The sequence below is a fragment of the Drosophila gunungcola genome (assembly GCF_025200985.1).
Source record: "Drosophila gunungcola strain Sukarami chromosome 3L unlocalized genomic scaffold, Dgunungcola_SK_2 000002F, whole genome shotgun sequence".
Lineage (NCBI taxonomy): Eukaryota > Metazoa > Arthropoda > Insecta > Diptera > Drosophilidae > Drosophila > Drosophila gunungcola.
The window spans coordinates 1,559,935-1,580,091 of NW_026453178.1; the positions used below are offsets into that span (position 1 = coordinate 1,559,935).

General features: G+C 40.8%; 8 protein-coding genes across 9 annotated transcripts; 3 read left to right on the plus strand and 5 right to left on the minus strand.

Annotated features, from left to right (window-relative positions):
- Window positions 1-557: 557 nt before the first annotated feature.
- Window positions 558-1,136, minus strand: LOC128257235 (cyclin-dependent kinase inhibitor 1C). The gene is made up of 2 exons (XM_052988167.1): window positions 1,067-1,136; window positions 558-1,002 (listed from the first exon to the last, which is right to left on the minus strand). Exons 1-2 carry the CDS (start codon window positions 1,076-1,078, stop codon window positions 562-564), a joined length of 453 nt encoding a protein of 150 aa, XP_052844127.1. The 5' UTR covers window positions 1,079-1,136; the 3' UTR covers window positions 558-561.
- Window positions 1,137-3,186: 2,050 nt separating this feature from the next.
- On the minus strand, window positions 3,187-3,715 carry LOC128257236 (cuticle protein 38-like). Its single transcript, XM_052988168.1, is given in 3 exon segments — window positions 3,187-3,231; window positions 3,233-3,550; window positions 3,611-3,715. Coding segments are annotated over 3 exon segments (375 nt in total). The 5' UTR covers window positions 3,623-3,715.
- A 137-nt stretch (window positions 3,716-3,852) lies between these two features.
- On the plus strand, window positions 3,853-4,450 carry LOC128257872 (cuticle protein 38-like). Its single transcript, XM_052989092.1, has 2 exons — window positions 3,853-3,985; window positions 4,042-4,450. The coding sequence occupies exons 1-2, from the start codon at window positions 3,974-3,976 to the stop codon at window positions 4,408-4,410; spliced, it is 381 nt and encodes a 126-aa protein (XP_052845052.1). The 5' UTR covers window positions 3,853-3,973; the 3' UTR covers window positions 4,411-4,450.
- Window positions 4,451-5,095: 645 nt separating this feature from the next.
- LOC128257148 (calphotin-like) lies at window positions 5,096-7,840 on the minus strand. The gene is made up of 5 exons (XM_052988013.1): window positions 7,829-7,840; window positions 7,681-7,768; window positions 7,420-7,640; window positions 5,600-5,689; window positions 5,096-5,543 (listed from the first exon to the last, which is right to left on the minus strand). Exons 1-5 carry the CDS (start codon window positions 7,838-7,840, stop codon window positions 5,148-5,150), a joined length of 807 nt encoding a protein of 268 aa, XP_052843973.1. The 3' UTR covers window positions 5,096-5,147.
- On the plus strand, window positions 5,881-6,459 carry LOC128257873 (cuticle protein 38-like). Its single transcript, XM_052989093.1, has 2 exons — window positions 5,881-5,981; window positions 6,042-6,459. The coding sequence occupies exons 1-2, from the start codon at window positions 5,970-5,972 to the stop codon at window positions 6,390-6,392; spliced, it is 363 nt and encodes a 120-aa protein (XP_052845053.1). The 5' UTR covers window positions 5,881-5,969; the 3' UTR covers window positions 6,393-6,459.
- A 308-nt stretch (window positions 7,841-8,148) lies between the features above and the next one.
- LOC128257874 (cuticle protein 38-like) lies at window positions 8,149-8,629 on the plus strand. Its single transcript, XM_052989094.1, has 2 exons — window positions 8,149-8,209; window positions 8,266-8,629. Exons 1-2 carry the CDS (start codon window positions 8,198-8,200, stop codon window positions 8,608-8,610), a joined length of 357 nt encoding a protein of 118 aa, XP_052845054.1. The 5' UTR covers window positions 8,149-8,197; the 3' UTR covers window positions 8,611-8,629.
- A 4,162-nt stretch (window positions 8,630-12,791) lies between these two features.
- LOC128257862 (uncharacterized) lies at window positions 12,792-15,335 on the minus strand. Of its 2 annotated transcripts, none has more exons than XM_052989082.1 (3): window positions 14,992-15,335; window positions 14,858-14,935; window positions 12,792-14,795 (listed from the first exon to the last, which is right to left on the minus strand). In XM_052989082.1, exons 1-3 carry the CDS (start codon window positions 15,306-15,308, stop codon window positions 12,803-12,805), a joined length of 2,388 nt encoding a protein of 795 aa, XP_052845042.1. In that variant the 5' UTR covers window positions 15,309-15,335; the 3' UTR covers window positions 12,792-12,802. The 2 variants fall into 2 exon arrangements, with proteins under 2 accessions (XP_052845042.1, XP_052845041.1); XM_052989081.1 differs by having other exon boundaries at window positions 12,792-14,804.
- Window positions 15,336-17,181: 1,846 nt separating this feature from the next.
- LOC128257863 (polycystin-2) lies at window positions 17,182-19,383 on the minus strand. Its single transcript, XM_052989083.1, is given in 2 exon segments — window positions 17,182-17,919; window positions 17,921-19,383. Coding segments are annotated over 2 exon segments (2,154 nt in total). The 5' UTR covers window positions 19,337-19,383.
- Between the last annotated feature and the right edge of the window lie 774 nt (window positions 19,384-20,157).

Below are 20,157 nucleotides of genomic sequence, written 5' to 3' on the forward strand. Positions count from 1 at the left end.
CACACACACACACTCTATATTCATGTGCCATAATTCGTCCATAGAAGCGTAGACGAAACCAATGTGGGAAACTGAAACACAAATGACCTGAATAAAAAGCGACGACGCGACACAAACGATTTACTCTACGTGTGTTCTCAAAATTTTTTAAAGGTATTTGTAAGTGGATAGGTGAGGTTAAAACGAAGGGTATGCTAAGTTCACGAGGTATTTTTAAGGTGATTAAGTACGTCTCAAGAAATTTTTAAAAACAGAAATGTAGATGTTAAAATTAAATTATTGCATTGCTAATCTTAGACCATATAATTTTTTTTTTAAAAAACCTCAATTAATTTTCGAGGTATATATCGTTGCACAAAAATATAAGTAATTTTTTGGGCAGTTTTACGATATGATTTGTCAAAGAACTTTACCCAAATACCCTTAACGGTTTACCTTTCACAAAACTCCAGCCGAATCCCAAAGCGCAGACAAACAATGCAGTCAATTTTTGTTTAACCAATTTAACGAGTTTTATTAAGGGCTATCAGTCATTGAACACACAAACGGTTGCTTAATCCTTTACCACAAAGCGGGCGCAGCATAGCCCAAAGGTGCTGGGGCATAGGCCAGTGGAGCCGTGTACTTGGCCAGAAGTGGAGCGGCAATGGGATGAGTGTAGGGCGCAGCGAAGGGCGTGGCAATGGGGGCAGCAAACGGAGCCACTCTGTTGAGAATCGGGGTGGCCAGTGGAGCGGGAACTGGAGCTGCGAAGGCAACGGGAGCGGGGGCAGCCAAGGGAGCAGCCAGTGTCCTCAAGACTGGAGCAGGTGCCACCGGAACTTGGGCAATCACCGGAGCAGCGGCGATGCCATTGAAGGTCCTGGCCACCACTTGGCTACTGGCGGCGGTGACAACCGGAGCAGGAGCAGCCAGCAGAGGAGCGGGTAGAGCAGCCAGCGGAGCATGGAGCAATCCCGGCTTGCCAGCCACACAGGCAATCAAGGCGCAGATGACAACGGCCTAGAAATAAGTCAAAAAATTAGTTAAAACACCCATTAGGATGACTTGGCTAGCCAAAACTAACGTATTTGAACATGATGGGTGTTTGGTTTTTTTGATTTGAAGCTGAGCTTGGGTTGATTTGAAAGCAGAGAGCTGACTGATGACAAACGAAGGCGGCCGCTGGCGTATTTATACCACCGAATGGCACACGCGGCGGCTACTTAATATTCTTAAAGTGTACGCACCGTTGGCCCATTATAAGTGTCTGAAAAATATTAGTTGGTGGCTTTCAGGTTTTAGGTCTTTGAGGGACGGCACAAAACCCGAAGGGCAGCCAATTGCACTCGCTGCTTACTATACAGAAATTGGTTTTAACTGCAATTTTGATTTAATGTGGTTGATGTGAGCAAGGCAAATTAGACTACTTGGTAGAGGCACAAAACCTATTTTTATTTTACTTTGCCAAATTGTTCTTAAAACCAAACCTTCCCAAGTAACCACAACCCTTGGTCAAAGAATACTGGTGTTTCGGGTCAGAACTTAAGCAAAACTAGTGATAACAATAATTCCAGTGAACATTTCTCACACATAAACGTAAGCCTTTGTTTCTGGCTGCCAGGCATTTTCATTGAAAACCTGTTGGCAGCCACAAAATATACATATATAGTCTAAACCAGGCATCCCGGCCAATTAAGCATTTTGAGCACGTGCCGAATTTGGTCAGCAGTAGAAAGCACACATGAACACACTCGAATGATTTTGGGAACTCCTCTGCTGGACGGCGACGTTACAACATTTATTGTTTTGGCCATCCGGGTCAAGGCTGGAATGCGGTTGTGGCTGACTGACCTTTTCTATTTGCTTAGAAAGAATTAAGGAAAAAGTTGACCAATTGAAAGTGAAATTGAGTTCCCTTGCCAATATTAAATATATTATATTTAGTTATCAGAAAATGAATAGACCTCCAGAGGCTGTTACTAATCTCACAATCAGAATCCTGATCTCAAGATCTAGTTCCTGATTTCAATATCAAATCAATAAATAAAAGCAAATAAAAACAAAAAAGTTTTTCTTGCTGGGTTTCTTCTTTAAATTAGTTTATTTGTAATTTATTATTCCCAATTCGATCAAGGAATTGTTGTTTGACTACCAGTGACTGGAACTATTTGCTCTTGAATAATTTTGCAAAATAATTGTGGAACCTTGAGGTGTCTTCACTTTCAACTTCATTAAAGATACGAAATCGTTACTTTATAAAGAGATACAGATATATGTACACTACTATAGTAGTACGCTTATAACAGTTAGCAGGTGTGGTGCGCAATCTGAATGCTAATTCCTCACCGGCAATCACGTTCTCTTTCGAACGGTTAAGTGGTCCTAAATACAACATTTTTTGTTGTTTTATTAATAAAAAAAAGGTTTACAACAAAATTTTGCTAAAGCCTAAATTGCATCTGTTTTCAGGTTTTTATTTATTTGTCATTTCGTTTGAGCTGCATAGATCGTAAAACCAAGGGAAGGCTTTAGTTATTATTGTAATGTGATTTGTAATTATAAATTTAGCCAGTTTAAAATTAAACAGAGGAACATATAAGCCCACTAAAAAATGTGTTTAAATAAATGTTTGAAATTTTTTTTTTAATCGCCCAATAATTAAGTTAATAAAATATTGTCTAAAACTATTTTGAGTACAAAATCTATTATAACACCTGTCTGCATATGCAATTAAAAATTAATAGATAAAGATATTGTGCCTTCTTTTTAAAGAAACTTAACAATAAGGCAGAACTCATTTTTGGCTTCATAAGCTTTATTTGCCATTATTAAATTCGCTTAGCCCTCGAAAGTTCATTAGCCCGACCTCGTCGGCCCTGCGACCTTGACATAAATGCATGTACATATTTGTCGACAACAACTTCAAAACAAACCATTTGGGCCACTCTTAAATATCACGCATCCAGCAACGGCTGCCGGTGGCCAATAACTTGTCCACTGGCTACGTGAGCTGCATCCGCAAATGACCAGCGGAGTACCAGTGGGCAGTCATTACTGTTGTTTATGGCCACGACCAGCTGACAGTGGCTAATTCAATTAAAATTGTGCGACAGTTCAACGATTTCACATTGCCCATTGCCCATTGAAACCCTTTTAATTCTTTGTGTTTTTCTTTAATTTTAATTCGGCTGAAGATCGTGGTTCTTACAGCAGAACAGGAGCGGCCACTGGATGCGCATGGTAGGCCAAGTGGGGAGGTGTAAGCCAGAGGGGAGCTGTAGGCCAAAGGAGCAGCCAAGGGAGCCGCCAGAGGAGCAGCTGCGTACTTGGCAACAACTGGGGCAGCCACTGGAGCAATCACTGGAGCAGCGGCGATTCCATTGAAGTTCCTGGCGATCACCTGGCTGCTGGTGGCGGTCACAACTGGAGCAGGAGCAGCCACAACAGCCGCGGGGTGAGAGTAAGCCAGAGGAGCAGTGTAAGCCAATGGAGAAGTGTAGGCCAGAGGAGCACCCAGCAGACCTGGCTTGGCAGCAGCACAGGCCACGAGAGCGAGGACAACAACGGCCTGTGAATAAAGAGATTTGATTAGTATAATCCTCTACAGTTCCTTTCGTGAAGCACCTACGTATTTGAACATGGTGGCTAAATATTTCTATGTTTGCTTCTTGGGAAGTCTGGAAAGTATTTGATGCCCAACAACCGTTATACCAGCTTATTTATACCCAAAAACAGTCTGCAGCTCTGACGTATTCAGTTCATTTAAATGCTCTGCGAGTTTGTTGTTACCATTTGCAGTTTACCCTACTTTATGTGATTTCCCACTGCTGAATGTGGAATTCGTAAATATTGGTTGGAAGTTGCTTGCTTAAGGTCACAGGCTGAATTTTATCTTGCTTTGGTGTATAAATAGTGACAAGGAAAGTGTTCAGTGATATCAGACAAGTTCAAGTCTTCGAACCGAAAACACCAAAACAAACCAACCATCACTATGTTCAAATCCGTGAGTTTGTAGTCTTGAGTTTTTGTCTACTTTTATTAATGTGCTCACATTCACAGGCTGTTGTCATCCTGGCCATCGTTGCCTGTGTTGCTGCCAAGCCAGGACTTCTGGCTGCTCCTCTGGCCTACACTTCTCCATTGGCCTACACTGCTCCATTAGCCTACTCTCATCCCGCGGCTGTTGTGGCTGCTCCTGCTCCAGTTGTGACCGCCACCAGCAGCCAGGTGATCGCCAGGAACTTCAATGGAATCGCAGCTGCTCCAGTGATTGCTCCAGTGGCTGCTCCCGTGGTTGCGAAGTATGCCGCTGCTCCTCTGGCTGCTCCTCTGGCTGCTCCTCTGGCTGCTCCTTTGGCCTACACCTCCCCCTTGGCCTACTCCGCCCCCCTGAGCTACGCCGCTGCTCCCGCACCACTTCTTATCTAAAAAACAAAACTGTTACTTAGAACAATTAAAAGAACTTGTATTCAAACTAATTTCTTTCATTTATTGACATAAACCAAAACTCAAAGAGTAAAAGAATATTCTTTGTTAGAAGTTAATCTTAATTTGCATATTTGTTGTAAGCTAGCATATTCAATACCAAAATGTTGGTAAAATTTTATGAACAAGCGTTCATGAAGTGCGAATTTTTAATTTTTTGATTTTTTGGATTTTTTACCGATTTGACCGCATTTTTTTCCAAGTGAATATAACTCAGAAATCATGCCGTTTTTGATTCTGTTCAAATCTTAGTTGATCAATAGTTTCTTTGGTCTTGATCGACCTAGATTTAGTCATTAGAACGTTTGCTAGAAATATGCATTTATTGTTTTTAAAATCCACAAAATTTGAATAATTTTTTTCGCTTTAATTTTCATCTTTTCCGGCTTAAACATAAAAATATTAAAATTTTTCTTAAATAGTTAATTTTATTTTTTCGGAATCGATTTTAATATCTGAAAATGTAATTTAAGTTTAAACTATGTCAAATCTAATATTACTATACGACCTCTATGATAGAAATCAGGTGTTCAAATTCTTGCAAATGTATCCTTAACAACCCACTAGAGGCTTTTATGAATTATAAATAACTTTTTAAATAGTTATTAGCCATCAATTTTTGTTATGCTTCAGTTCCAAAAATGTAGTTTATTTTTCTAGCTAATCACAGATGTTGTTTTTTAGAAAAGGAGTGGTGCGGGAGCAGCGGCGTAGCTCAGAGGGGCGGAGTAGGCCAAGGAGGAGGTGTAGGCCAAAGGAGCAGCCAGCGGAGTAGCTGCGTATTTGGCAATTACGGGAGCAGCCACTGGAGCAACTGCGTACTTGGCAATCACGGGAGCAACCACAGGCGCAGCCACTGGAGCAATCACTGGAGCAGCTGCGATTCCATTGAAGTTCCTGGCGATCACCTGGCTGCTGGTGGCGGTAACAACTGGAGCAGGAGCAGCCACCACTGCAGCGGGATGAGAGTAAGCCAGAGGAGCAGTGTAGGCCAATGGGGAAGTGTAGGCCAGAGGAGCACCCAGAAGTCCTGGCTTGGCAGCAACACAGGCAACGATGGCCAGGATGACAACAGCCTGCGAATGTAAGCACATTAATAAAAGTAGACAAAAACTCAAGACTACAAACTCACGGATTTGAACATAGTGATGGTTGGTTGGTTTTGGTGTTTTCGGTTCGAAGACTTGAACTTGTCTGATATCATTCCTCGCTTTCCTTGTCGCTATTTATACACCAAAAGTTACTTCGTCTGTGACCTCAACTCTTCGAATTCAGTGGCCACCAACAGTTATTCCACATTCATCAGTGGGAAATAACATGAAGTACTGGTAAAGTGTAAATGGTAACGGTAGACTGTCGCAGCATTTAAATGAACCGAATGCGTTCGATCATGAGTCACAGCTGAGTATTGCTTTGGGTATAAATAGGTTCGACCAAGAGCAGTTGGGCATCAAACAATTTCTAGCCTTCCCAAGAAGCAAACAAAGAAATATTTAGCCACCATGTTCAAATACGTAGGTCCTTTAAGTAAGGCACTACAAAGGTTTATACTAATTAAACTTCTATATTCACAGGCCGTTGTTGTCCTCGCTCTCGTGGCCTGTGCTGCTGCCAAGCCAGGACTTCTGGGTGCTCCTTTGGCCTACACTTCTCCATTGGCTTACACTGCTCCTCTGGCTTACTCTCATCCCGCTCCTGCTCCAGTTGTGACTGCCACCAGCAGCCAGGTGATCGCCAGGAACTTCAATGGAATCGCCGCTGCTCCAGTGATTGCTCCAGTGGCTGCCCCAGTTATTGCCAAATATGCCGCTGCTCCTCTGGCGGCTCCTCTGACCTATTCCGCCCCCCTGGCTTACAGCTCTCCTTTGGCTTACACAGCTCCTCTCGCTTACAATAGTCTACCAGCGGCACCTGTGCTGGTTTAAGTACTATTAAATATATTAAAACAAAATTGCAGTTCCTTTAATATTGACAACGAATTTAATTCAAACAATAAAAAAAAAACTTTTGCAAAAAAACTCTATTATTTTTAATAATTTACCAGAAGCGAGAATGGGGTTAAATATATAAATAAATAAATTTAAAGTACTGATTTAACATAGCTTATAAACTTATGGTGGCTACATCAAATGCAAAATATTTGTCGAGAATTTCGCTTTATATTGTTTACACAACCAAATCTAGACATTGAAGGAATATAATTAAAAAACAATGAAATAATGTAAGTCAATCCCAAATATAAGTGAAGATAATATGAATACATTTCAATCAAGCCTTTAGGATTTATTTGTTTTCATAAGCTCCTGAATGCAAAAACCATGTGGGCCTTTAACAACATCATCGGATGAATAAGATAAAGTATATAATTTACTCTTCTACAATTAATATCTATCTATATCAAACTATAAACATTTCCATCGACCTTCAATTCTTGGAACGACATAGTTAAGAAGACTAAGTTACTAAGTTACTTTTATCATAAGAGGTAAATAGCAAATGTTCAGATGGCTCTTCTAATAAAACAGTATGCGAATGCCTTTTCCTAAAAGGATGTCAACTGGCAGTTGACCCATCAGGTCTGCAACGAGGTGATTGCCACTTCCTAGAGTGCAACATCAAGGGCTCCTGTCGGTCACAGGTCACTCTTTGACCTTGACATAATTGCCAAGCTCTGTGCCCAAAGGCGAAAAACAAAATAGCCCTCGAATACAAATCAATTTCGCACAATTTAATGTAACAAACATTGAACGGCAGCTGCTGCCGCTGAGCTGACAATAATTTTTATGGCCATTACGTGACCGGCATTTGAAAACTTTCAAATGTCCCACCGGCAGACTGTGGGTACTTTCGCTCTTAGTATGCCAGCGGTAAATCCAATTAGCAGGAGCCGAAAAAAGGAGGAGCAACTGGAATTGGGTTTGATATTTATATTTCTTTTAAAGCTTCTTAGACAAGAACTGGGGCAGCTGGCAGGGCATTGTAGGCCAAAGGTGAGGTGTACGCCAGGGGAGATGAGTACGCCAATGGAGAGGTGTAGGCCAATGGAGCAGCTGCGTACTTCGCAACCACGGGGGCAGCCACTGGAGCAATCACTGGAGCAGCGGCGATTCCATTGAAGTTCCTGGCGATCACCTGACTGCTGGTGGCGGTCACAACTGGAGCAGGAGCAGCCACCACAGCCGCGGAATGAGTAGTAGGCTAATGGAGCAGTGTAGGCCAATGGAGAAGTGTAGGCCAGAGGAGCACCCAGAAGTCCTGGCTTGGCAGCAGCACAGGCAACGAGAGCGAGGACAACAACGGCCTGTGAATATAGAAGTTTAATTAGTATAATCCTTTATAGTGCCTTACTTAAAGGACCTACGTATTTGAACATGGTGGCTAAATATTTCTTTGTTTGCTTCTTGGGAAGGCTAGAAATTGTTTGATGCCCAACTGCTCTTGGTCGAACCTATTTATACCCAAAGCAATACTCAGCTGTGACTCATGATCGAACGCATTCGGTTCATTTAAATGCTGCGACAGTCTACCGCTACCATTTACACTTTACCATACTTCATGTTATTTCCCACTGATGAATGTGGAATAACTGTTGGTGGCCACTGAATTCGAAGAGTTGAGGTCACAGACGAAGTTACTTTTGGTGTATAAATAGCGACAAGGAAAGTGTTCAGTGATATCAGACAAGTTCAAGTCTTCGAACCGAAAACACCAAAACAAACCAACCATCACTATGTTCAAATCCGTGAGTTTGTAGTCTTAAGTTTTTGTCTACTTTTATTAATGTGCTCACATTCACAGGCTGTTGTCATCCTGGCCATCGTTGCCTGTGTTGCTGCCAAGCCAGGACTTCTGGCTGCTCCTCTGGCCTACACTTCTCCATTGGCCTACACTGCTCCATTAGCCTACTCTCACCACGCGGCTGTTGTGGCTGCTCCTGCTCCAATTGTTACCGCCACCAGCAGCCAGGTGATCGCCAGGAACTTCAATGGAATCGCAGCTGCTCCAGTGATTGCTCCAGTGGCTGCTCCCGTGGTTGCGAAGTATGCCGCTGCTCCTCTGGCTGCTCCTTTGGCCTACACCTCCCCCTTGGCCTACTCCGCCCCCCTGAGCTACGCCGCAGCTCCCGCACCACTTCTTATCTAAAAAACAAAACTGTGATCAACTAGAAAAATAAAAAAATTGAAGTAAATGGCTTGAGTTTAATATTCTTAAATTGAAACCAGCTTACCAACAATTTACACTTAATGGGAACTTTTTTGCATTCAACATTTTTGGGCATTTTTTCTTTTTATCCCACATATGCACACCAGACTTATTCACTCCTTCTGTGTTTTTGTGGAGCTAAAGCCTTTCCATAAAGCACATCACTACTAAATACCAATTGAACTGACAAATCTCGTAACTCACTTTTCGCCATTTATCACATAGGTAATATGATTTAAAATTGTTTTTTTAATTAACTCTAGAAAAATGTGAAAAAAGTGGCTTTTAAAATTTATTTTGTTTGCTTATTCTTTTTGTTAATATATATTTTCGATGAGAATCTGATATTCTCATGCTTTATTTTCTGCGTGTCGCGCCATAATCCCATTTTGTTCTTGGGCACGTGGTTATTTGTTAGTTTTGCCTTTTCGCTTATCTAAATCGCTTTCATGGCGCATTTCATGCATTGATGCACAATTTAAATAGCCATTTTTGCGTTCGCGCGTTTAGATAGAAAATGGCATTTCCTTGCCAGCTGCCAGAAGCCAAAGGAAAAGCCGAAAAAAAAATCCCCGGCATACGTTATCGCCTGCCACAGGGCTGAAAATCCCACATTCCACATCCTCAAGGATTTGCGCGTTGGCGCTTTCCTTTCGTTTTTCCTGAGCAGATTTCCTTTTCGTGGGTAGCCTTTAATTTGATTAGTTACAACTTGTGACTACAAAAAAAGTGCAAAATTCCGAAAATTTCGGAAAGTAGCAAACTCTTTGCATAATTAAGTTTACTTGCACAGGTGAAAGTCACGCCCAGACCAAAAAATCTGCATCTGCAGCCAACAAACAAACATTTTGCAAAAAGTGCACAAAAAAGTATGTATAAACGCGACTTTTGCGTTCTCTCGTCTAAATAATTAAAAGTTTGCCCTTGCCCAGCGTCCACGCCTCTTTTTTTGTCGGTTGTGTTTTTGTTTGCCATTTTGTAATTGCTGTTAATGGCAAAAACAAGCAAAGTGGTACCCAGCGTCGACGACTGTGGAAATCCGGGAGCGGGCAAAGCGAAAAATCTCCCAACTCTACACGAATTTTGCATTAAGAATGCCCGCACATGTAAAAACGGGGCGTTAAAAAATAACTCGAAAATAACGAATCGAGTGTTCTCATACCCTTTATAGGAATGTAAAATTCAAGAAAACATTAGGTCTTTTATATCTTTAATTTTAAAATGGCAGAATTCGTTTTGTCCGAATGTATTTAACCCTCTAAAATAAATAAATTGACCTTTTCTGGTAGCTTTAAATATTGAACTGCAATTTTAAGATAATTTTGTATTCAATAAAAAAGCCACACCGATTAGTCATAAAATTATTTTGAACTCAAAGAGCTTTGCAATGACTTTCAAGTTTTTAGGCTGATATCATAAAATATTAATTACTTTTAAAATAATTTAAATAAAGTTTCTAATAAAAAAGCAATTTAAAGTATGAGGAAAAGTCTTTCTCGAATAAGGAATATACCTAAAAAAGGGTATTTTAAATGTAACAGTCAGGAGCCAAGATGAAGTTACTGCGACAGAACACCAACCAGATTCAAAAATTGGTTGCCCTGCATCCAAGAGGACCAGACAGAGCCTAGTTACCGAACTTTATGACTTGCTTATGCCAGTGCCAGCTCCCTTTTGCATGTTTGTTTGTCGGTAGATGTTTTCCGCTGGCTGTTAATTTTGTTTGCCGACAAGCGCAAAATGGTTGAATAATGGCCAGGCGACATTTCGCTTAATGTTTGACTTGGCTGCAATACAAAATCTGATGCAGGATGCGATGAGACAGGAGTACAAGGACCGGCAAATGTTTGCTAAGATTATTTTCTTGTTTCTCCTTTATTTTGATTATGCAAAGGGATTACCCGGGCTAACAATGTGTGAGGAATGTGTTATGTTAATAAAATGTTGTGACTTGGGTTATTCGTTGTCATTCATTCTTGTTTAGAATTAAGAAGGCTTACAGATTATTTATTTACTAGTTTGAAATTTTACGACAGTATTAAATACATTTATTGAAAACCACAAGAAAAATCTAGAGTTAATATAATAGAGAGCGCATTTTTTTGTACAATGCATATATACAAAATTCGCGTATGTATTGAAATCCAATCTGTGCTCGCAACTCCCCGCCAAAAAAATACTTGCCAAACTCTTCTGAGACTTGGCTAATGATCCAGGGCCCGAGCCCATCTCATTGGCCTCGAAAAGAGGAGAAGCTGGGCCAAATGCCTGCCTATCTATATGGCTAATTAGGCTAAACAAATTATGGAATATGATTAATAGAGAGCACGGCCTGGCAATTAACTTTTTGCGATAAATAAAACGAAATATATATGTAAGTATGAATTAATGTAAGCCGACATTGCAGGCAGATTTATTGACCCCGCCCACAAGGGAAACCCCGAGGGCCTGTTTTGAAGAAGGGATTTGTCCTGCGGAGTAACAATTCACGTAGTGACATTTGCATTTTTGATTGCCTCAATATTTCTAGCACTGCTTTTGTTTTTTTTGCTTATGGCCATCGCACCATTGTAGGTGTTCCAATCCCCCAAAAAATACAACCTAAAAAGTTTTTGCCCAAGAAACGTGTCGTGTAAATTAAAAAGGTTTTGGTTTTAGCGGGGAGTTTTCGGTTTAAAAAATGATACGCCAAAGGTCAGCGAGGCTTTAAAATTTTCCCAGCCAAGTTTTATGCAAATCATTTATATACATTTTTTTTTGTTGGGCGTGACAAGGTCTAATTATGCCGGATTGTGGGCTGTTCATCTCCTTTTCTGTTGTTGTTATATAGAGTAAATGTCATTTACTTAATTGCTGTGAGGTTCATTCACACCAGGGAGGAAAATATTTCAATCAAAAGGATTCCTTTTTTCAGCGGGTATTAAAGGCTAAGCAAAAGTTCAAGCGACCCAACACAAAGAGCCGATGTATTATATATCCAGGCAATTGTTTATGAGGCATCCGCTTTCTGGGTTCTGCGAAATGGAGGAACATCAATTTTTGGTGTGGAGCAGAGTTTCGTGCTTAAGTAGCGGGAAAAATAAGAATATAAGAAAAGGTAAAGACGAATCCCTAGCGGCGCTGCTGCTACACTCCTCCGCAAAAATTCAGGACTTCAGGACTTTAGGAGACCTGAGAAGTGACGTGTTTGGCGCCTGCACCAGCACTTAACCTTGGCTGAACACCGAGGACACGGCACTCGAGTTATGAATTAAATCCTGCCACGAATCCTGTCCGCAGAGATAGCTACCACATAAACGGAACTTCGTATCTCTGCGAAAACTTTAACCCAAAAGCCTGGCAGGACGAAGTTTGTCCTTCTGCGTGGGAGAGAAAGCTTTATCCTCTGGCTTCCATTCAGCAGCTCTCTTTGGCGAGAGCTTTCTGGCCAAAGAGATTTTAAAGAGGCCAGAGTTGGGTCAAAAAATATTCAAAGAGAAGGTTTTTGTCCAGTAAAATGTTTGTGGGGTTATTTTCAAGCGAAAGATGCTTATATTATTGGTCATTTTGTAAGCTTTTTATTCTATTTCTAAAATAAATTCAAAATTTGTATACAAAACTAACTTAACTAAAAGCGTTTTAAATTTGAAATTACACATATTACAAAAATTTATATTTAAACTGACAATGTGATTTTCAATTAGAAAATTCCAAAGAAATGTACAAATGTTTCAAATGATAGTTGCCCATTCCAAATCACATATATGTTTTACTTAATTTTACATTATTTTAAAAACTATGTAACAAAGAATAACTTTTGCCTATTGCAAATCGCATTTATGATATTTTTAATTTAACTATATTTAAAAAAAACTGTATAATAAACAATAACTTAGCTGTTAACAATTTACTTATTAATTTATAAGAGTGAAAAATTACATGTTTTAAGCCATAAAATTGTATCAGCTAAGACTAAGAAGCCATTCTTAAATTTTTTTAAAACAGAATAGTTGACTTACGAAAATATTTTAAAAATTGTTTTGGAATATATTTTATTTGATAGTTTTAAAAAAGGAAAGTAATTGGAAAATTTGATTGCAATAAAGTAGTCAAGCTTATAACCATTTTATTTAGGTATTTTTTCCAATTAAAGTTATGTCTTTTCGTTTTTGACGACCTTGATTTCGGCCTTTCGATGATTGGCGGTAAGCGGATATAGTTTTGTCAGCATTTTGTCCGCCTGATCCGTGGTCATAGCGAACACGTGGATCATTCCCGACTCATGGACCCGCGCCGCCACTCCGGGCAGTGCCTTGTCCACGTAGTAGACGTACTCCACCTCATCAGGGAGGAGCTCTGAGCAGAGGGCATAAGTCTTACTGAACTCGACCAGGGCAATTCGCCAGGGATAGTAGCCACAGGACATGAGGCGTAAATGGAGCAACTTATGCGAGCTATCGGCCTTGAAATCAACCAGCCCCGTAATCTTGGCCAACACATCCTTTTGAGTTTCGGCCAGCATTGCTTGACTTCTGCCGTTAATAATCATCACAGTGCCATTGGACCAAATCCAGGCTATCTGCGTGGCCTCATATTGCACTTGGAGCACATCTATATCGCTGTTGTAAACAGCATTGCTAAGGCTATTTACAGCCACTTTTAACTCCAAATTTTTGTTCACTTGCAGAGTGCAAAACGTTTTACAGAACTTCATCTCAATGCGCAGTCGCAAGTCCTCGACCTTGCGTTTAGGCGGACGCCGTAGGATCCGGATCTTCTGGAGGCACTTGTCCAGATGAACTGGCAAAGGTGGCAGCAGCAACGACCTCCTCAAATTCTCCGCCGACTTAACGCCGAATTGCTGGTCCCACTTGGAGCGCAGTCTTTTCGCCTGCGGGTCCCTGAATTCAGTCAAGTTTTGGTCAATGATATCCTCGAAGTCCTCGAGGCGAACTTTGTAGCTATTCTGATAGCCAGACTCCTTGGAGCATGGTACACTAGATTTTTCTTGACTGCGCGGCTTCATCTGCTCCTTGCTGATCTCGCTCTCGAAATCAATGGCTTCCTGCTGACTGGAACTGTCCTCATAGAAGATAAACTGCAGTTGCTGGGAAACGGTGTCACTACATTGCTGAAGCCAGTCCTGGATGGCTGCCTCATCTTGAGGTTTCGGAGGTACTGGTCCAATGTCCTTAACCTCAAGAACAATGGGTCGCTCTGGTCTAAGTTCTTCCGGTTGGGCTTTCTTAGCTGGATTTTCCGTTTCTACAGATTTTTCTGGCAAAACTACTGACTCCACCTTATCGACTTTATCCACTTTACGAGGTAAGACTTCAATCGCCAACTGAGGTAACTTCTTTTTAACATCCTTCACCGGCTTACTAACAAGACTTTTGGGCTTTAACAACTCAAACAGAACATCCTTGTTCTTGGAATAGTCGCTGGCCAAGCTCAAAAGCACATCGTATTCTTCAATATCACACAGGGGTTCGTCGAGCCCTTCTGACTTAATCCAATCCTTCATGGCTTTCTCTTCTTCAACGCTTATATTCAGATGATCTAAGACCAAATCTTCATTGTGAAAATTTCGCTGCTGCTGCATATCATTGCCCACTTTTCTGTTCATTTCCCAAGTCAAAAGCAGCTCAGCAGGAGAACATTCTGCATGTTTGCTATTTTTTGAGCAAGACTCCTGGGAGTTAGGAGTTTCTGTGGTTTTTGGAGCACCGCTTTTCTGACCTCCCATGCAGCACAGCGGCCACTCTGCTTCCGAGGGCTGCACCAAACCATCCTTCAATGCCTTGTAACTCTTCCAAATATCCTCCGACGATGGCAGATTCGTTTTCACCTCATTCACGAGCAACGATTTGATGGGCGACCTGGGCCAGAAAGTGTGGTCCATCAACCACGCTGTATCTATTGCTGGTGGATTCTTATTGGGAGCAGGTTTTGGCTTTTTTGGCGGCTGCTTCACCTTGTACTTGGTGGGCAAGCGTCGCGTTTTGACTATCCTAGATAGATTCGGTGGCGGCATTGCCTCCACATCGGCAACCACGTGCATGGGCTCGGAGTTCTCCTCGAGACCAAAATCCAGAACCACATCGCCAATGCAAAACTTGGTGGGCAACGGCTTTAAAATCGGGGTACTATAAAGGCTTTTAAAGTGTATTAAATAACTTGCTTAATTTACTATTTGAGTAAAGCTTACCATGAGATATGTGGTGGAATTGGAGTGTCTGACCTTACTGCCATCCTTGTTTTTGGTGTTTCTATAGACCTAGAATGGCTACAAATAGATGTATAAATATAATTAAAAATACATATTTTCTATAAAGTTCCTACCTGTGCATAGAAATGTTTGAAATATTTCCATGGCTCTCCGAAATTGGAACTTCTGTATTCTTCTTTCTCTCTTCGTGTTTGCCTTTCTTTGGCTTATTTTTGCCTTTGGTTTTTATGGGCTTCTCCGTTGGAATTTCTACATTCTTTCGGTGTTTAATGTCTTTCGACTCTAGTTTCTTGAGGGTTTCGTCGCTGAACAAGTGCTTGATAAACTCTTCGTCCTCTTCTGAATCAGAATCGGATAAAATCTCGATAATTGGCGTATGTCTTCCCCGATTCGACGGAGGTTTCCCTTTCAATTTCGACGATCGTGGCATTTTGCGAGAAAATATATTGTACTTAGTTGTCAGACGTCAAATGACCTAATGTGTTCAACAACCCCATCAGAGTTGCCGCTTTAGCTATTGGCTATAGCTATTAAATTATAAAAGCCTTATTGAAATATGAATTTAACTTAAGAATATTTTTTTATCAGTCGCTTTTAATTGTTTATGTACATTATATTTGGTTCTTTGTTGTTTCTACGTTTGCTCTTGTTTATAGCTTCGGAATCTTTAATCTATTTGTGTTCTGTGTTATGCCGAAACCTACAATTTGTGAAATTTATTTATTTTCTGTTTATTTTATTATTATTTTTTATGAAAAAATTATTATTTTTAAATTATATCAGGTTTAATTATATTTTGAATTGTTTATTAATCAATCAATTTATAAACAGATAGGAACAAATTTTTCCATTTTAAGTCGTGTGCTTGACAAAATTGTGAAATATTGTTGCATATAAAATATTTAATATTTCAACTTAGATATGTTCTTAACTTATGAAACCAAATTTATAAAGTTGTAAGGATTTGCTAAATGTAAATTTTCAATTGCAAAAATGATTCCCCCAGGCATTTGAAAACAAAGTGCATTGCCTACTTTTGGGAGTAGTTTTCTGCACAAACTGTGCCATAGCAGCCAGCTTTTGTAGGCCAGTCGCCTTCTGCGGGCTGCTAAAGTAATGCATACTTTTAGTTGCTGATTGTGGTCCCATACAAAAAGCGATCAAAAATTAAAAACTTTTCGGGCAACTTAACTTACTCCCCAGCTCACACTAAGCCAGGAAAAACTCCACATGGCTTTTGATTTGGCCACTCTTTCTTTTGCCGTTTGTCTTCAGGTAACACACACACACACACACACACATACAGCCTCAAAGGCAGTAAATTGGAGAAACAGTCAGGTAGTTAAAACTTTTAAATTGAGGGCGGGGATCATTTGTGATTTCTGCCGTCTGGGCACAACATATAAAAAGCCAGAAGCGGCAAAGGTGGATAGCTGGATAGCTGGAAAACCTGCAAAGTTACAGTCACGGCAGAAGCGCTCTGTCACTGCTCATTTGTTGCTAATAATTATAAAAGTTTTACTCAATCCCCCCGAGTGACATAAGTACCGCAAAAAATATATATAGAAAAGCACTTGCCAGACTATCTGTCTGTGGGTTGATAGCAAAAAGGGACACAAAAGTTTTCACAATTGTTTAGTTTACAGGATATGCTCGACAATGTTTGTTAAGTCCATTCTAGCGTTAGCATTTAGCTCAGATTTCCCAGGGAATAGTTTTGCAGTGAGGGCTCGGCCTAAAAGCTTGCAGTATTAAATTTTTATTTGCTTACTTCATAACAATAGTAAGGGGGTGGGGGAAATAATAGTATGGGGTGTTCCACTCCCCTTTTTTTATATAAGTCATTTAGTTTGGCGTCTTGGAGCACAGCCAGAATTCTGGATAGCAAACAAGTCGAACAAAGCGAGCGCCAAATTGCCTTAAAAGCCTTTTCAAGTCAAAAGTTTTGCCTGTTTGCGCATAATTATTTAGCCATGACATAAGTAACAATTCAAAAACTATACAGTATTTAGTAGACTTGCAGAAAAATATATGTTAAAATTATTAAAATTTAAGATTTGTAGTATTTTTTAATCTTTGCAGAGGGTGTTATTATATTGGTGTAGACCCTGTAAAATAAATCATGTATCTGTTTATTTAAAAATAAAAATATTATTCATATTCCCTGTTATCGAATTTAAGAGATCTAACAGTTTGTATAACTCTTTCTATATGTTTAATTTTTTTAATTGAATGAAACACTTGTCGATGTACAAAAAAGTGTATTATTTTAAAAGTTAGCTATATCTTTTAGCCCTAGAATTTCAGTTCGACGGACCAGGCTCCTCAGCTTCGACCAAATTCGGCAGATTTCCTTCCTCATCTCCAAACTTAAGCCTCTCAATCAGTTCCATTTGCGTCTGAAGAATTTTGGCCAAAGTTAAGGTGCGCTCGATACGCTCTCTATATCTCAACTGAATCAATTCCTCATCTGTCTTCCTATGTCTAATACTTTTCATATAATCCTGGCTATCCAGCCTCTCATCCAGTTTTCGTTGGATATTCTCAGCCACTGTGCGATTTTTTCGTTTATACCGCTTTTGGAAGCGAGTTGCTTTCATAATGAAATTAATTAAGTCAGCATACTCGACGCGAAGAAATTGAAGAAACGATATGCTATGCAGTACCTTATGATCCCTTTTCACTTTGGCACTCATCAGTTGAGCCCTCAGCAGGGACACAATCAAATTGATTAGCAGGAACTTGACCACAAAGCCCAGCATGGCATATAAGATAATGCCCAGCCACTTGCCACCGTAGAATAGATCTTTTGGTCCAACTAAATTAGTGTAGCCAAAGACAAAGCAAACGACCGAAACAATGCCTGAGGGCAGATTACTGAAGTGCATTGTGTTAGTGCCATTGATTGCGACAGCTGCAATGCCGATAGAGGCAATAAATATGATGGTTATAATGATCGTCCAGAGCAGCGCTCTCCAGGTGTTATAGAGGGTTTCGGTGAAGAGCTGAAAGGTGCCGCTAAACTGCATCACTTTCCACAAGCCGCATGGTGACCAGAGCCAGTGCGAATCCTTTAAAGACATCGGCAAAGTAGGTGAGTCGCGAAGGCTCCCTGAAATCAATGAATTTCATCAGCACAGAGAGTTCCACTTGCTGTAACATATTCTGGACCAGGTTGTCGCGGAACCCATGAATCACTACCACAACCAGACTGAGAAACACGATCGTGGCATCCACCAGGACCCACAAGGTCTTCAGCAGATTTGGCTCATACCAGACCTTGACGAAAAACGCCTTGGCGAACTGCAGCCAAATGATGACGAAAATGAATAGCATCAGCATTCCGAGGGCCGTGATCTGCTCCATTTGCTCCACGAAAACGTTGCTTTGGACTTCTATGTGGTAGTGAATGCTCCCCAAGGGGAATTGCTCCACCCACAGTGTGCACACGCTAAAGATGTTCGCGTCCGCATTGTACAACGTGAAGTCCATGAACAGAGCACTCGTATTCCGATCCAGCCACTTCTTCTTATGCAAATATTCGAGTATCATCAGGCTTTTCATACGCGTGTCCGAGAGCAGGCATAGATAGCCCATATTTTCCGGATACGAGATGAAATGGCCGTAGTGACTGAAGCCCATGAGTATGTCCCGAAAGTGGAAAACACTCGCCACCCAGGGCCGGTAGATGGGCCAGAACTTGTTCGTATATGGCACACGGACATATGGCAACTGCCAGCCCGCCAAATAGTCCCTCGAAGTTAGAACCGGAGTCCGGAGACCCATGTGGGTGTCCTCCGTCCGCAGCTGCCTCAATCGCACCACGCCCAGCAATCTGACGGACTCGGCATTCACCCAGGGAGCTCCGCCAGCCGTGTTGTGCTTGTCCGTGAAGGCCCGGATCAGGGAGTACTCTATGAACTTATATACATGCGGCAGCGTGGACAATGTCGATAGTCCGCTCGTATTTTTGTGATTTTGCTTAAATAGATAGTTCACTGTGTCAGTGTTATAGTAGAGATTCTCATCAAATATGACCAAAATCATGCCAAGACCTCCCAGAAACAGCTTGCCCGTCAGACAGAGTTCTTCGTTGATCAGCCGGTACTTCAGGTTAATCGCCTCATTTCGATGGCTTTCCGTGACCAACAGCTCACTCCGCAATGTCCGTAGTTTGAGTCTTAGGCTGTCGATCAATGTCTCAACCTTCACGTCTTCGTCGAGCGTAACTGGAGCCTGATGAGGCGGCCAACAGGCGGCATCCAGGGCCATGATCACGAATTTGATGGGCGTGAAAATCAGAAGCCGAATCAGCGTCACTGCCAAAAAAGCCACCAGGATCTTGTGAAACTTGCCCGGCTCATGATTGAAGCCGGAGAACCTCCAGATGCACACAGCACATCCAGCTATTATCACAAATGTCAAATAGAAGATCATGTTACTACTCTTTTTTGCCATTTTAAGGGCGTTTATCTTCGCAATTTCCTTGGTTGTTCTTTAAAAAAAGGTAATTCTTTGACAGTTATTTTAAGAATATTTTTCATTCTTTGACAACACTAAATGGGGCTCTTTTTAGAATGCTTTGTTTACGCTGGCTTTTTTTTTATTATTTATCAATATTTTTTGTTTTAGAACTTTCTTTACTACCAGTTTTAGAGGTAGCTACTTATTTCTCAGAAAAATCTGTCAGGTAAACTTTTTGGTAATATGGTGAAATCATAATCGAATTTCTTTTCAATAAATAACTTTAAATACATTTTTATAATTTAAGTTTCCTAACAATAAACTCTTTCCTTAACTCTTTAACATTTTATAATAAGAAAAAAAATAGTGACTTTACCTTCCTTAAAAAAATCTAATAAGCTCTTGAATAACTTTCAGTTTTTTTGCCATACTTATTTTGTATATTTAATCTTTATGTACAACTCTAAGAACACTCTCCATGTCCTCGTTTTGCAGTTTATTTTCTGCTTTTACCCGAAAATCCATGAAATATTCACCTCTCTAATCCTGCATCTGGTATTCCCAGGCAGCCTTAACTCGCTTTAATTTCACTTGCCTGCTGGTAGTTAGTTAACCTTGCATTTCTTTGTCCTTGTCGGGTGCAAGCCATGTACAAATTATTGTGCTATCAGTGGCACTTCAATGGGCTCCCAGCAGTTGCCACTTAGGGCAGCCGACAAGTGCAGCAGATTCACAGCCTCCCCCACATTCCCATCCTCTTTTTTCGCATTTTGCCACCGAGCTCTGAGCTCTGGGGCGCTGGCAATAAAATTCCT

Excerpts from the sequence above, each read along its gene's own strand:
- LOC128257148 (XM_052988013.1), bottom strand. Across the intron at positions 7,641-7,680 it reads CTACACTTCTCCATTGGCCT|TGGCTGCTCCTGCTCCAGTT; the intron begins ACACTGCTCCAT and ends CCGCGGCTGTGG. Across the intron at positions 5,544-5,599 it reads CCATCACTATGTTCAAATCC|GCTGTTGTCATCCTGGCCAT; the intron begins GTGAGTTTGTAG and ends TTACATTCGCAG.
- LOC128257862 (XM_052989081.1), bottom strand. The coding sequence starts at position 15,308 with ATGCCACGATCGTCGAAATTGAAAGGGAAACCTCCGTCGAATCGGGGA. Across the intron at positions 14,936-14,991 it reads TCAAACATTTCTATGCACAG|CCATTCTAGGTCTATAGAAA; the intron begins GTAGGAACTTTA and ends ATCTATTTGTAG. Across the intron at positions 14,805-14,857 it reads ATTCCACCACATATCTCATG|CCTTTATAGTACCCCGATTT; the intron begins GTAAGCTTTACT and ends ACACTTTAAAAG.